Source organism: Carassius gibelio, chromosome B13 (genome assembly GCF_023724105.1).
Source record: "Carassius gibelio isolate Cgi1373 ecotype wild population from Czech Republic chromosome B13, carGib1.2-hapl.c, whole genome shotgun sequence".
NCBI classification, from domain to species: domain Eukaryota; kingdom Metazoa; phylum Chordata; class Actinopteri; order Cypriniformes; family Cyprinidae; genus Carassius; species Carassius gibelio.
The window spans coordinates 29,612,490-29,629,488 of NC_068408.1; the positions used below are offsets into that span (position 1 = coordinate 29,612,490).

The 16,999-nt window shown below is 33.9% G+C and overlaps 2 protein-coding genes across 4 annotated transcripts in view; one reads left to right on the top strand and one right to left on the bottom strand.

Moving 5' to 3' along the window:
* The window catches only part of mcph1 (microcephalin 1), a 115,236-nt gene extending 109,697 nt beyond the window's left edge, over positions 1 to 5,539 (bottom strand). For 2 of the 3 annotated variants that reach the window (XM_052573275.1, XM_052573277.1), the window contains exons 1-7: positions 5,335 to 5,539; positions 4,896 to 4,960; positions 4,360 to 4,451; positions 4,168 to 4,286; positions 951 to 1,038; positions 711 to 822; positions 467 to 598 (exon numbers count right to left, since the gene is read on the bottom strand). In XM_052573275.1, the coding sequence (XP_052429235.1) occupies positions 467 to 598; positions 711 to 822; positions 951 to 1,038; positions 4,168 to 4,286; positions 4,360 to 4,451; positions 4,896 to 4,932 (580 nt within the window). In that variant the 5' untranslated portion in view covers positions 4,933 to 4,960; positions 5,335 to 5,539. Of the gene's footprint in view, positions 1 to 466; positions 599 to 710; positions 823 to 950; positions 1,039 to 4,167; positions 4,287 to 4,359; positions 4,452 to 4,895; positions 4,961 to 5,171; positions 5,233 to 5,334 lie in introns of those variants that run through there. The other variant, XM_052573276.1, reaches the window with a different exon arrangement.
* A 4,451-nt stretch (positions 5,540 to 9,990) lies between these two features.
* The window catches only part of LOC127970623 (CUB and sushi domain-containing protein 1-like), a 531,205-nt gene continuing 524,196 nt past the window's right edge, over positions 9,991 to 16,999 (top strand). The window contains exon 1 of the mRNA XM_052573279.1: positions 9,991 to 12,678. Within this exon, the coding sequence (XP_052429239.1) occupies positions 12,621 to 12,678 (58 nt within the window). The 5' untranslated portion in view covers positions 9,991 to 12,620. The remainder of the gene's footprint in view (positions 12,679 to 16,999) is intronic.

Here is a 16,999-nt window from a genome sequence, read left to right on the forward strand (position 1 = left end):
GGGGCGTTGTTTACTGACACTATTACAACAGAGTGGTACATTCCACAAACTTGCTTCGATATAAGATGTTCTAGACTAACGACAAAGTTTTGAGTTCTGAAACTTTTTTCTGAAAAGTTTTTAACAATTCCTATCCACCTTATTTTTCAAAGCGGAAGGAAGTGATTTTTTTTTTACTGATTCATAAGCCTTTATTGGCAAATATCTACAAGAATAGAGTGCAGAGACCTGTACAAATCCGCACGGATTGTAATAGATTAAAATAATACGATAAACGCCAGTACAAACACCAGTTTGAAATATCAAGCAACATAAACTGTTTTTTACAGTTAAATGGTTAAATGGATTCACTATGAACCAAAAGATTGCAACCCTATAATTCAGTAACAAGATTTGTGGTCTGATAGAACACAAAATTATTAGTTTACAAATGAAAACTAGCTCTCAAAAGGATTTGAGGATATACCAGTGGGTGAGAGATGTTCACGTTGAGCTCTCATTTCTCTCAGTCGCTGAGCCATGCCGTCAGAGCGTTTTAAAGAGGGACTGTACACTACTCCATTTTCCTCATCAATAACAAATGTTGATGAGTTGGAAACTGTTAAAACAAAATCCCATATGCACAACAACCAATCACAAATTACTGAATTAAATAAAAATAAAATGAAGAAAAAAAAACAACAACAACATAAAAGGTGTGCCTTTCTCACCAACGGGGGATGAGGAGATCAGGCCTTCCATTAACTTGTCAAATTTTTTCTTCAGCCGCCTGTCATTCTCAGGGGTCTTTATAGGAATATCTTTAGGTTGCATGCAACGGTGCTGCAAAATCAATGAAAAAAAAAAGCTTGCATGAGGTTACCAAGATATACATTATATTCTTACATGGAACATTCAATTAAAAAAAACAACGTTTGTTGTTTTGTATATAATTTGTTTAATTTCCTTACTGTTCTTTTATTTAGATGATGAAGTTTGGACTCTTCATTTTGAGCAGGAAAAAGATTTTCATCTACACGTTCATTGATCTCTTTGCATCTGCAAAATCACATAATGAATAGAATTTGAAAGAAACGTAAAAGGAAACATTGGGGTCTAGAGACATCTACAGGCCATCCAAATAAATGCAACAAAAAATTGAGAACTAATACTAAATCACTAATGGAGTCAGAGAACTAAAACAGCACTAAAACATGCTGTCATTGCCATCAACATCTCTCCAAATTAATTTCAATCAACTAGATATTAGCAAATCAATATATGCAAAATGATTCACAAAAAGAAAGTATTTTTAAAATACCTAAAACACAGGATGATTTGCTTTCCTAACTCTATTTTTACAAGGACTAATGCTGTCCGACAAATGTGACTTATCTAGACACCCATTACAAATTATACCTGTCAAGTATACATTAACTTTTTGTATGTAATCTAAAGATATTTACAACACTTTTAAATGTGACAAAAAAAAGGAGGACTTTTTATGGTGCACTACTTCTCTAATTTTCCCAATAGTTGAAATGTTGTGTTCATTTGTTCAATCAGATTAATTTTTTACCAGGCTACCGTTTAAACAATTATTCATGCGTATCCTTTGGAAATTATATTAGCCACTTTGTCTAAAACAAAACCTTTATTCATATCTGTAGATTTACATAAGGCCATCCTTAAAAATAATTTGGTCTTTTTTTTTTTTTTTTTTTTTTAAAGGGTCAGTAGGTCGGTCTATATATATATATATATATATATTCAAGAAAATGTTTGTGATGGTGATGACGGTATGAATTTTAACAAATTAGGATATCGTGACGTCACTGACTGGGTCTTCAACCCGCACCTTCGGGCAGCATCATTGCAAACCCGAATTTTTTTTTTTTTTTGATGCAGGCTATATAGACAACAAACAAATTTAAATCTTTGTCAAAAACATGTTTATTGCATGAATTTCAGTACTGTTATACTGTTTTACTTGCATCCACCGCTACGTATAAATGCAACCTACAAATGAGAGACCGTTTACTTTGCTTTCTTGGGTTGTCACTTTTGTGAAAAAAATCCTGTTTGCTTTGAGTGACAAGTGTTCATTGAATCGATTGTAAAATCGATTTTGCTTGTCTAAGGTTTTATATGGCAAATAACACCAAATATAGGTAAATCCACGGACAACAGGCAGGACGAATGTAAAGACCAATATTTGATGATTTATTGGTGTGAAGTTACATCCACAATGACAAACAGGAATGCAAAATTTTCGAAAAACAATAAGCAGAGTGGACTGCCATAATGCAAAACATTTACTGCAGGCTTCAACATGGCTGTGTTTACGATTAGGAATGTCCAAAAAAAAAAAACAAAAAAAAAATTTGCTTAGGTGATTTTCTTGGCCTGTCAAAAAAATATATATTTTTTCGAATATTCGTCGAATTTAAAATAAAAATACACATTCGAATGCACATTAGAATTTTAGGTGTGCATTAAGGAAGCTGCTTTATTTATGCATTTATTCGTACGTGTTCCATTCCATCTTGCCACGCGCACAGCCTGTCTACACAACTTTCAAAGGCGGACGAGCTCGACACACAGTATCTGTTGTCTCATCTTGCACCTCATGTACGCGCACTGTCCGAAGTATACTTGATCTTTATCAGTTGCGCACGAGATGCGATGACAATGTATGTGCCATTGCATTATAAGGGTATGTTAGCCTATCCAGTTGAAGCCACTTAAAAAAAGAGAGAACATCAATGTGGAGAAGATCTTGTTTACATCAAAACTGAAACCAAGCCGTTCACACAGAACGAATATTTCGTGCACTTTCTAGAGGGACACCGTTGGAGTCGCGTCTCGCACAAGAGAGCCGCATGTTTAGAAAGACATGTAAAATGAATGTTTTAATTTAGTTTTCTAAAAATATCTCGAGTGTTTATGTTTGGTTTTTGTTCCCAATCCCACTGCATCTCATGTTTTTAAATGAAAAAATGTATCCTGTGTGACTGGTTTTCCGCCCTTTTTATTTATTTAACAATGCATGCATACATGATGCTGTTTTGTTTATAGTTATTTAAGCAACTTAATTAATAATAATTGGTTCATAAACATTTTTTTAAATATTATGTTTTTTTTTCACAGTCATGTATTCTAATGCTTTGAATGAACATGCAGTAATATTTTGCTCGATGCGCTATTTTGAGGCCTCAGAAGAGAAGCAAAAAGCTTTTCTTCAGCCTAACTGAAATTATGCATTTTAAATTCGAATACAATTCGAATTTTGATCATATTTAAGTAAAAAAAAAATCGAATTTAGTTTTTCAGCTATTTTGACAGCCCTAGGCAGAATTCACATTTCTATTGTAAAAAGAGAATCATTGTGCAGAAGTATTATTTGCTGTTATGCGTGTTTGTCCGAAGCTGCAGTTGCTGTGTGATGCGTGTCCAAATAAAAAAAAAAAAAAACCTGGCGCTCCGAGAAAAGGTCATTAAAATCAATTTCCTATTTTCGTTTTCGAAACTTGTGTTGGTTGATTCGTTCAATAGATTTTCGAACATAAAGTGACAGTCGACACGGTCACGGTTTTAGACTAGACGGGAGAATGGATGGGAAAAGATCTGGGTACAGTTTTTCCAGAACTTCGTGCCAAGTTAAAGCGGTGCCGAGCTGTTTTAATTATTTTTTTTAGATGTATTATGGTACCCAAACCCGTACGACTTTGAACAGTGACCGCAAACATTTAGTTCACTGCAGCCGCAGCCATCATTACCAAGCGCGAACCGTTGACTCTGAAACTGAATGAGAGACGACGAAACACACGCACAGGCCATAGTGTGACATTCGTGTAAACCTAGATGACGTTACAGGGCTTTTTTTTTATTAGAGATGATAGCCTTCATTTTTATGTAGGCCTAGGCAATTTATATATTTACAATACTTAAATATAATTAATAGTATTTTATTGCTTTTGTATTAGTTTTTTGAGGAGTAAAAATAAATTGGTCGGTCTTAACGCAAATTTACAATCAGCAAGTCGGTCGGACTAAAAGCAAAAAAAAATAAATAAATAGAGTCGGTCGGGTTGCGGCAAACAAGAATATTTTTAAGGATGGCCTAACTCCTGTTTCTAAGGAAGTTGACCTGAACATGCAGAAGTTATATGTGATGTTAATTTTTACCTTGCTACCCAGTGGACAGAAACAATCCTCGCACCAATTTTCTGGGCTTTCTTCCATGTGGATGGACGGCCATGTTTGAAGACTACATGCGTCACTTGTTTGGTGAATGTCTTCGATACCTGTCATTTAATACGCATTAATTTAATTAACATTTTATTTTTGTTCAGAAACACAACTGCCAAAAAAAGGCACCTCTGCACCCATGTCCTGCAGCTGCTGAATGAATGGATCAGAGTAATCGTCCATTTTGCTTGCAGACCATACATCAACATACGCCACCACATCTTAAAAGGGAAAAAGAGGGCAGTGGATAAACACTCACTTCAAACAAAAAGTTGTATTCATTATAAAATTAAATGCTTGACACCACATGTTAGAAGAGATTTGAGAGTAGTAATATACATACTGTGTATATTGTGTATTGCTAACTGTAAGTATGTCTAATAGGACACTGTGTGTACTGAGTATATGTATGTGTATATTGCACAGTGTCATCTGTTTTAAGTCTATACGTCTATATGCAAATTGTTTCTGCACTGTCTGGTGCACACTCCCAAGAATTTCACTCACAATTTTTTTTTTTTTTTTTTATCAAACAAACTAAATTAAGGTAATTTCTGACAACAACAAAAAATATTCAATTATCGCTATATTGTTTTAAAACAAGACTGGAATTATATATTTTTTTTTAAAACCACGTGTTAATCATCCTAGGTCGATAACGTTACCTTTGAGAAAACCAGTGGAAGTGTTGTTTCCTGTCATTGTTGATCCTAAAGGTCTCCTTCTAAAACTGCATCAACCGACAGAAAACACAACATGATAAACTCAAAATGATTCAAGCACAGCAAAAAATAAGCATGGTACGTTAACATAGTACATTCAGTAAAGATTGTACTTAGTTACACAATCTGCTAACGGAGAACAAAGCAAGATGATTTAAAGTACACCGACTCGTGAAAAAGAACAGCAAGATTGGCAGATGTTAAAAACATTAATCATACCAATTCTAAAAAGCAAGTACGTTAGAAATACATTAAGAATAGCATTGGCAACTGCTGATATTCACGTCACATCTAACGTTAGTGAGAAACGCAGGATATACTTGAGACGGTGTCCTAGCAGACATCTAAAGTGTTCTGTAAGAAAACACCTTTCATTGCTCACCTTAACCAAAGAAAAACACATTAACATTACGGAATAAACTATCCTTGTTTGTTTTTATATGTGTAAGTTACATCGTTCAGTTGATAAACACTGTTTTCATTTGACCATTCACCACTGTAGAAAAAAAACGTGTTTTCGCGGTAATGGTTCCTTTTTGCGACGCATGATGGGAATTCAGTGACGTTCCTTACACCAGTTGGTTAATGCCATTAGGCCGCGCCCACTTTTTTGGCTTTTTGTTCCACATGGACCGCCTCTTGTGACGAGAGTAGGCGGCTGCAGAGGGTAGTAATCGTATGTGTTTTTTTCGCTAATATAATTTATTTTATGTTATGCTGGTTTTATATGAAAATAAAAATGATGAACAGCACTTCTAAAGTAGCCTACCTGTTATTTAATCCAACAGCCGTGTTTTCATCCATTTTCAGTTTGTATTTTAGACATGTATTTTGTACATTTAGACATGTATTTTGTACATTTAGACATATATTTGTTTTCTTTTTAGACTGAAAACAAATCGCATTTCGTTCAGAGATTAAACTGGGAGTAATTCACTAATTATTCATATAAATAAATTACAAATTCAAAACATTAGGAATTTTAAACCAAGGGGCATTAAACTGCAAGTTATTGTTGTTGTTGTTGTTTGACAACAGCAAGTCAGTAAATTACACTTTAAAATACTCAATCAGACTTATTAATTACAGGATTATATATTGTTCATACAATAGCAATAAGTTATGCATAATTTGTTATATATTTATCATCTTCTTAATATATTTATTGTCTTCTTTTTCATCTTTTAAATGTTCCTTTCTATCTACTACCAACCATACTTTCAGAAAGTATTTTCTGGACTTCACACAAAAAAACAGTAACTAGTCAGGTAGTTATAATTACTGAGAAAATTGAGAGGCTATACACTGGGTAGGACTTAGGGGGATGATGGACGGGGGGCCCTGGACCTGAAGTTATGTTTTGGCCCTATGCCTATGCACTACAAATGCCCTAAACTAGAACATGATTATGCTGTAGCATGGTTTTAGGTTCATACAGTACAGACCAAAAGTTTGGAAACAATACTATTTTTAATGTTTTTGAAAGAAGTTTCTTTTGCTCATCAAGCCTGCATTTATTTGATCAAAAATACAGAACAAAAAATAATATTGTGATATATTATTACAATTTAAAATAATTTGTTTTTACATTTATTATACTTTAAATTATCATTTATTTCTGTGATGCATTTTTGAATTTCTGAATTTATTAATTTCTAAATTTTTAGGATCATTATCACATGATCTTTTAGAAATCATTCTAATATGATGATTCATTATCAAAGTTGGAAACAGTTCTTCTGCTTAATATTTTTTCAGAACATGTGATACTTTTTTATGATACTTTGATACTTTTTTTATGAACTTTGAAAAAAAAAAAAAAAAAAAAATATATATATATATATATATATATATATATATATATATATATTAGGGGTGTAACAATACGCGTATTCGTATTGAACCGTTCGGTACGAGGCTTTCGGTTCGTTACGCGGTACGCATTATGAACCGAACGGTTCGTTGGACTTATTAATTACATTTGGGGAAAAAAAAGTGAAATATAATGATATGCGTTCAACAAGGTAGCCCAATAACCCAAACGACGTAACAGGCAACGCCCTTGACACCCCCGAAGAAGAAAAAAACACCTATAGTGGAAAACGCAGGTTTTAAGAACATGCTTAATGTAATTGAGCCCCGTTACAATATTCCTTCACGAGCCCATTTCAGCCAGACCGTAATTCCTGCTTTGATCCAAAAAACATAAGCCCTATAGAGAACCAATTGAGTAAAAACACACTCAATATAAAGAGTTATAGAGTTCCATATAAAAAGTTACATCTTTGTATTTGTTCATAGCTACTACAACAATATAACATTTAAATTTTTTTATAAGGAGCTGTTTTTGTTTTATACAGTATGCTGCTAAGAAAACACCATAGAAGATGGATAAAGAATAGCTCCATCATTGTTTAATGTAAAAAAAAAACATACTTTGTTAGTTTTAATAAATATATATATATTTTTTTAAATCAAGGAAATTTATCTGCCAATTTTTCTTTTTGTTGTATCTAAAACGTACCGAACCGTACCGAACCGAACCGTGACACCAGTGAATCGTATCGAACCGAACCGTGAATTTTGTGAACCGTTACACCCCTAATATTTTGTAATAACAATATACACTACTGGTCAGCAATTTGGGGTCAGTATATTTTTTTTCTTTTTTTTTTATAAAATCAATATTTTTATTCAGCAAGGATGTGCTAAACTGATAAAAAGTGATAGTAAAGAAAATATATTATTAGAATATATATTATTATGATTTTCTTTATTTATTTTGAATAAATGCAGTTATTTTATTCATCAAATATATTAGACAGCAGAACTGTTTCCAGCACTCATAATAAATCAGAATATTAGGATGATTTCTAAATGATCATGTGATAGACTGGATGTTACATGTGACACTGAAGGCTGGAGTAATGATGCTGAAAATTCAGCTTTGCATCACAGGAATAAATTATTTTTTTTAAAGTATATTCAAATAGAAAACCATTATTTTAAGTTGTAATAATATTTCACAATATTACTGTTTTTTCTGTATTTTTGATCAAATAAATGCAGGCTTGATGAGCAGAAAAATCTTCTTTCAAAAACATTAAAAATAGTAATGTTTCCAAACTTTTGGTCTGTACTGTATATAGTACAAATATATCAATCAATCAATCACCTTTATTTATATAGTGCTTTAAACAAAGTACATTGCGTCAAAGCACTGAACAACATTCATTTGGAAAACAGTGTCTCGATAATGCAAAATGATAGTTAAAGGCAGTTCATCATTGAATTCAGTTATGTCATCTCTGTTCAGTTTAAATAGTGTCTGTGCATTTATTTGCAATCAAGTCAATGATATCGCTGTAGATGAAGTGACCCCAACTAAGCAAGCCAGAGGCGACAGCGGCAAGGAACCGAAACTCCATCGGTGACAGAATGGAGAAAAAAACCTTGGGAGAAACCAGGCTCAGTTCTCCTCTGACCAGACGAAATCAGTAGTTCAATTCCAGGCTGCAGCAAAGTCAGATTGTGCAGAAGAATCATCTGTTTCCTGTGGTCTTGTCCTGGTGGTCCTCTGAGACAAGGTCTTTACAGGGGATCTGTATCTGGAGCTCTAGTTGTCCTGGTCTCCGCTGTCTTTCAGGGCTGTAGAGGTCCTTTCTAGGTGCTGATCCACCATCTGGTCTGGATACGTACTGGATCCGGGTGACTGTAGTGACCCTCTGATCTGGATACAGACTGGATCTGGTGGCCACGGTGACCTCGAACAAGAGAGAAACAGACAAATATTAGCGTAGATGCCATTCTTCTAATGATGTAGAGAGTATGGTGTTATGTGAAGTGTTTCCGGTTCCGGTTTACCTACTTAATGCAGCCTAAAAATCCTTTAACGGATTTGGATATTAAAAGCATATTAGTGTGTTATGTGTATGCCAGGTTAAAGAGATGGGTCTTTAATCTAGATTTAAACTGCAAGAGTGTGTCTGCCTTCCGAACAATGTTAGGTAGGTTATTTCAGAGTTTAGGCGCCAAATAGGAAAAGGATCTGCCGCCCGCAGTTGATTTTGATATTCTAGGTATTATCAAATTGCCTGAGTTTTGAGAACGTAGCGGACGTAGAGGATTATAATGTAAAAGGAGCTCATTCAAAGACTGAGGTGCTAAACTATTCAGGGCTTTATAAGTAATAAGCAATATTTTAAAATCTATACGATGTTTGATAGGGAGCCAGTGCAGTGTGGACAGGACCGGGCTAATATGGTCATACTTCCTGGTTCTAGTAAGAACTCTTGCTGCTGCATTTTGGACTAGCTGTAGTTTGTTTACTGAGCATGCAGAACAACCACCCAATAATGCATTACAATAGTCTAACCTTGAAGTCATAAATGCATGGATTAACATTTCTGCATTTGACATTGAGAGCATAGGCCGTAATTTAGATATATTTTTGAAATTGGAAAAATGCAGTTTTACAAATGCTAGAAACGTGGCTTTCTAAGGAAAGATTGTGATCAAGTAGCACACCTAGGTTCCTAACTGATGACGAAGAATTGACAGAGCAGCCATCAAGTCTTAGACAGTGTTCTAGGTTATTACAAGCAGAGTTTTTAGGCCCTATAATTAACACCTCTGTTTTTTTCTGAATTTAGCAGTAAGAAATTACTCGTCATCCAATTTTTTATTTCGACTGTGCACTCCCTCACCTGAGTATTAATCTCCAGCACCTGATTACAATTCATCTATCAACTGACCTCAGTTAGCCAGTTGTCTGATCTCGTGGCTACACAGCAGAGTTATTTGATTTCAAAGAAAAGTAATAAATAGGTTGCTTTTATAAAATTACCTATTTTTTAATTAAATCTTTTTTTTTGTGTATGTTTAATAATTACCTTTTTTAGATTTTATTTTTCATAAATAGATAGTTATGCTTTTTTATATAATCCTTAAATAGTGAGTGGTAACATGCTGAAGTCACACACAAACTTAAACATTCATCACGTGAATCACAACAATGGTAACAATTAAATTAAATTTTTTTCATTAATTGTAACAATAGCCATTTTATTTGCTCTTTTTTGTGCTACTGCTGACACAAGACAGCAAATAAAATTGGCAAATAAAAACAACAACTTTAAAACAAAGCAACTGCATAATTTATTCTGAGCAATGCATTCTGGGAGTCAGTGAGTAGCTATACTAAGTCATGAGTAAACCTAAATGAAAGGATCAAGTACCCCCTAAAGTTCTTTTTTAGTTACTAGAACTCTTGTGTAAGTTAACTATACTAACTATGCATTTGTCAGTACAACATACTATTCCTATTTCACTTTACTTAGTTTTTTCAAGGCAATCAGTTTCCATGCTTTTTTTAAGTAAGCCCAATTTATTAGATTTTACAGTGTACTGAGTCCATCTGTTACAGCATGATTGATGGAATTTACAATACAAATACAAAACATATATGCTTCTTTAAGTAAAACTTATAAAATAAATAACATATATGGTAAAGAGATACATGATAGAGATACAATATGACGTGGAAAATAAAATGAACTGATTTTAAAATTTTGGACTTGTCAGTGAATGGATTTAATAGACTTTGAAAAAACATTGGAATTAAATTAATACATTTTGAAATTCAAATGAATAAACAAATAATAAATTATTCTAACTTTATTCAGATTATGTCATGGGCAAGGTGTAATAATCTAAAATGATTATAGGGCCAGCCCCCTTTTTCAGATGCAAAATTTAACATGCCTGACATCCTCTATTGAGAAACTTAAATATAATTAGATTCAAGCATTTGCTTTGTTTAAAACAAGCCAAAAGCCGAAGTGTTGTTTGTTCTTTCTGATTTGATCAATTCTAAAGCAGAATCTCAGGCCTCTGCTATGGAAAAAAAGATCTGGAAAATGTGATGCTAAATGTGTCCTTCACAGAAAGCACAGGGGAGGGAACGTTATTATTTTCCTTTGCTAGAGTCAATGACAACACTGTTTCAGCACCACGCCGTGGACAGCGCCACCGATTTAAATGCAGTCAATATGTAGACGAAATTAAATCACTCAAGCATCGAATTTGGAATAAGAAAGAGCACAAATGATTAAAAAAAAAAAAAAAAAAAAAAAAAAAAAAAAAAAACAGCATTCGATGAGGACTTATACAGCAAAGACGGCAAACCAAAAACTAAGACATCATGAAATTCAGTAACATTTTAATCAGTTTGTTATGTTAATAGTAGAATATAACTTTTTTCGTATTAAATTTCATTGGAAAACAATGCAAGATGACGGTATTTAATGGTCTTGCACTTGTGTCCTCCACTTTACAAATTATATTCAATTTATTAATCAGATTTTACAAGCTCAGTAGATGGCAGCAAAGCCACATTTTTAAATCTACCTGAACCTGAGCCTCGCTCTCAAACTCAACGCATCGGACCAACGCATTTTGCAGCCATTATTAGTATCGTAGGAAACTGTGAGACATGTGCTGTCTGCTGATGAACTGAGATGCACTCTTTTGTTGGGGGGTGGTGGTTGTGATGCATATTATGAATATTATGAATGATGAGTTGCATTTTATATAGGCTAAATATTCCTGTAATGAGGTTGCGTAAACAAAAGTTTTAATCAAAAAACACATTCATCCACACACCCCAGACATATCGCAAAATGTCATGCTCATACTAAAATTAAAACTGTAGCTTCGCAAAAACTGTTTATTTTACATTGTGCAAGCTTAAATGCGTATATGACTCTTATTAGAATTCGTCGTAATTTAAGAGTAGAATTTTGGTAGATTCATTGAAAATTCGAATTACATGCTCATTTGATTCGTGAGTTCCGTTGGAAATGGTAAATTACCTATCACAAATCTCTTAAATATTTTCTTTAAACACCTTTGGATATCAAGAACCTTTCTGTTTCCTCCATTTGGATTATTATTGGACAAGTGTTCAAGTTTTGAATCGATTAATGAATGAATTAATTAATTAATGAATGAATTAATGTGTTTTACAAGTTTTAAAATTCTAAAATAATTTATTTACATTATTACTGGATTTTCGTAATTTGTCATCATAAAGCCGCACATAGAATGCTTTCTAAAAGAATGTTTTATATTAAACTTGTTAGATTCAAGAAAATTTGATTTCGATAGGATTAGACCCAAATATGAGCGAAATTCTATTAGTAATCCAATACTGCATTTATTTATTTCTTTATTATTATTATATATTGTGGCGGAGGTTGGAGGCTTTTTCCCGGATCGTTCCTGTTAAATTACATGGCACCCTTAAAATCGACTTTATGAGTTGATGTTTTTATGTGGACCCATAAGAGTCTGCACACTGTAGATCTCCATCCATATTCCCCTGTATCTCACATGATGGTTGAGTCCAGCGCCTTCCTCTAGATGCGGACTGCCTCATCACTCCATTCTGTCTCCACGATTTGGACCGAGGGAATCACTTTTGGTTTCAACACCACCGTGTCTCGTCTCTGCAGTGGCTATTCTCGGTGATATGAGAGCAAACATAGACGATTCCGTGTGCCATAGGCGTCAGATGTTCTTGCCAAAGCTGGATCTCTATGCATTACTGTGATCGGAGAAAATAAAACGCAAGACACCGTGGCGCTGCGTGGAATTACAGCGGACACGATGGGCACATTGAAGCAGATCCTGCTGCTTTTCGCAGGTTTTGTTACCGCAGCTCAAGGTAAGTTGAAATACTATTTTATAAGCAAGGTGTCATTGTCATTAATCCCCTATAGGAATACGACTTTTTTGGGGAATGACTACAAAAGTCCTTTAGACCTTGAATATAGATGGACGTTGACTTTGCGTTTGATGAAGCCACATCAAAACTTGCATATGGCACGCACAAAAAAAGTGTTTAAGTTATGGCACACACACACACACACACACACACACACACACACACATATCTATCTGTCTGTCTGTCTGTCTATCTATCTATCTATCTATCCATATTGATTAAATGTGAGACATATTACCCAGCAAGATGATTTCGGTGAAATTACGAGGACACTGAATTTTTGAATTTTGATTGATTATATATATATATATTATTTTTTATTATTATTTATTTATTTTTTTTTTCTTTCATTTGTCACAATGGCTGTTAGACTTAGTAGGGTAGGAGGAAAACGCGAATCATTATTTCTCTTAAAATTACATTATGATTTATCTAATCAAAATACACACCTCGAAGGATGTTTTACATCACAACAACTTTTTTTGGATCACAGTCAGCTGTGTTGCATAAAGAAAGGCCTATGGTTCATCTGTAGTCATATGGCTATTCCTAGCCGTCTATGGTCTTTCACCGGTTTCCATAGAGGCTCTCTACATGTTTGCTATAATCTGTCTGTAGACTAATTTAAAATATAGTTTAGGGAGCCACAATTTAATATTCAAATGTGAGAACCTAAGACAACTAAATTTATAGGAGTCTGATGATTACGTTATGACATTTTTAACTTTAAGGGCTATATGGAGATTTATACATTCAGGTCATTAAATACACTAAACACTTTATTAGATCTACCCAACCCCTCTTTAAAGTACAGACAGGTACATTTCTCATAGACATCCTGGTGTTGTAGCTACAACTATCTTAAGTTCCAAACTGTTTGTAATGCTTCTGATGGATATATAAAAAAGATTTGAACTCAACTAACCATTATTTTTGTTAACTTTCATGCAGTGTTTCGTGCATTTCACCTACGTTCCAACTAGGACCTCTAGATGGCCGCTGCACGCGCTATTCTACGGGTTACAGTGTAACAAGTGTTGCTAATATAACGTTAAAAGTGTCCTTTAAATTTGACAAGCTATGACAAATTATATTTAAACATCTATTAATTAGCACGTTTTGTTTTTCTTTTGACATCTCATAAAGTGTTTGGTCCCAGAAAAAGTGATGCGTGATATCAGACTTAACAAGCAAATGCCTCCTCTCTCCAGCAGCAGCTGTCACTCACATGAGATCGCATCAATAGAAAAATGTATTTGCAGATTACATATTAACACATTATATATAGACCTGCAGTTTAATATACACAGATCCTAGCACATAGCATGAAATTCAATAATACAGGAAAATGCAGTCTCTTGGCATGCTCACCTCCATTACCTCACTGCTGATGTAGGCCTACTTGTGTAAATGAGCACCTTTACCCCGACAGTCTCCTCTTTCTGTCTGTAAACTTCAATACAAAGGTTACTTTCTGTATTCCCATTTTGTTCAACGTTTTAGAGGACACGCTTTTTTAGAAGAATTAGTGATGCTGCAGGCACTTCCACTGCTTCCCAAGCCTGTGAATGAATCATTAGTTTTGTCACAGCTGTGCCATCAAAGTTAATGACAATGACTGCTGCTATTCCTTGTTCAAAGGCATGTGGGGAGTTTTCAGGGACAGGAATTAATTAATCTAGTTTTATCAGCCATAATGTGCAAAATAGTAGAAAGCATGGAAAGTTTATTTGTTGCTCAAAATACATCAGCTTTTGGAGTAGCCCCCTCCATTCCAAAAATGGAGTTAGCCTGCTCATAGTCTGGAAAATTGGTCAAGTAAGCAAGCCAACAGATAAGTAAATGAATAGATAGTTAGACTTTTTTTTTCTGGATAAGCATATTGTCCCACAGATTGTTGTGAGACTATGGTGTATGGACTTTGGATATACTGTATCTAGGGAGGTCCAGTGCATGCTTCCCTGTAAGAAAATGTTAAGTTAAATGCAACAATCTGGTGTAGTTTGAGAGCTTAAATAAGAAGAAGAAAAATAAGAAGATGAAAAGCAATTTGAACAATAATATTGACAAGAAGAACAACAACAATGATAGCAATAATCATTGTTTAGATGTAGCTCATCTTCTAAAAAGACATGCCATGTCAGAAGTTAAATGCATTAGTAACTTAAATATCCTGTATTTACTGCATTTAATTTATTTAATTTTCCTTTAAAAATATATTTACATGGTCACATTGTAAAGTGTGCAGTTATTAAACGTTATTAACATTTTCACCTCTTCATTATTACCTTATCGGATCTTTGAATCATTAATGGTTTAATGAATCTTGCTGACTGACACTCCCCAAGAGTTTTGTATTTCTGAAAATGTAATCTTTTTTTTTTTTTTTTTACATGCCACAGAGTTTTAAAAATTTGGCATAAGCATCTGAAAAACAGTCTGCTCAACAGTCAAAGTTGTCTGTTTAATACCTGATGTTTTCAGAAACAAGCCTTTGTCTTTTTCATCACCACTAGACTAGAATTTGATGTTATAATGTGAGTGAATTTAAAAATAGGTAAGGGCTATTGACAGTACGTCATGGGCGTAAGTACCCAAAGTTGCTACACACCAATAACAGATTACAAGTACATAATATGTCTGTTGTTATATTCTAAACTCTATTGAGATGTGTCATAAATATGCAGTATTTTGATATAAATAACACTCCATTTTAAAAAGCTGTCACTGTGCAAATTTCTGATGGGGATATGCACATTATTTTGCATTGTTGAATGCAATTTCTATTGTCACCTATGTCATGCATTTAAATATATTTGTGATTAGGCATTTGTAACAATGAAGTTGCAGTTTAGAAAATTAAAAGTATATATTAACTTAATGTAATATACCATTGCAGTTTAAATGTAAAATTACTTTAATGTACTTTGCATATGCTTTAGAATGTTAATCTAACCTTTTACATTTTTCAAGTGCAAAGAGTTCTGAAATAAAATTATTTGTTGTCAACTATAAGATTTGTTGAAACTCTCCAGCCTCAGCTCTCACATTCAAATGTTCATTAGACATTCAAGGTCTTGAGAGAACAGTGACTGTGCCGGGGTTTTGTTATTAAAACAAGCCCTTGTTGACTCAAGCACAATAATTGAACTGAAATGTCACTTAGGTGATTAATATGTATATGCACTGGCTAATACATGCAATTTTCTTGCTCATTGTTTATTTATTTATTTGTTTATTTTAGTGATTGCTTTGCTGTGTTTGTTTTTCTTTAGCCATACTTTTCTTTGAAAGGTGTCATGTCACCATTTAAAAGCTTTTGCAACTCATTTTATTTCAGTAATATATATTTCTGAGTGAAACTGGAGTTAATGAGAATAAGTAAGCAAAACTTGATTTTATCCACTGGAATGTGATTGGATCTTGAATAGTAGGCATACCAGAATGGAGGCAGGGGCAACAAGAAATTAGAGTCACTTGTAATTTTTATGTTGATGTTAAAACATAGCTTTGGTACAGATATACAGTGGTAAAATGCAGATCCATCAATGATGAATAAAAGTACTTCAATACATGGCGTATAGCGGAACACTTCAGTTTTGGCTTGGAAAAAATGGGTATGTCAAATAATTAAAATGCAACTAATGTCTATGCACACCACATCTTTTAAATGGTGTTGATTAGGCAAGCAGATGCAAAGTCTGGAGCCAAGAAACATCCATAATTCAGTGGACAGCTGGCTCGGTGTGGCACTGCAACCTTTTATTTAAAGTTTTTGACAGCTCTTAAACTTCCCAGTTCTTGTCTGCATGGCTCGTTTTGTGCACAAATGCTGTATGTCTACCCATTCAGGTTGCTTGGTTTCTAGATGTGATGACCCATTTAGGTTATTCAAGTTCATCTTTCTCATACAACATGCATATAATGCATATTTGATCTATTAATGTGATTTTAAGGTTATGGAGCTCAAGAACAGAGAGGGAGATCGACTAAATTCAGTTCTTGTATTGCCTTATTTAGTATTTTATATTATTGCAGATCAATTAAGGATAAATAAACAGATTTGCTGGAACAAATAATACTTACTACAACTTTTAGTGCTTGGTTAACAATACTATTTTAACACATATTGTCCAACACTATTTTGTTATGCCCCCCCCCCCCCCACCCCCATCCTTTGATTAGTCCATATTCATGCACATTCATGTCGTTTTTTATGTTGCCACTAATTAAATATTTGCACTGTGGCTCCACAGGAAGT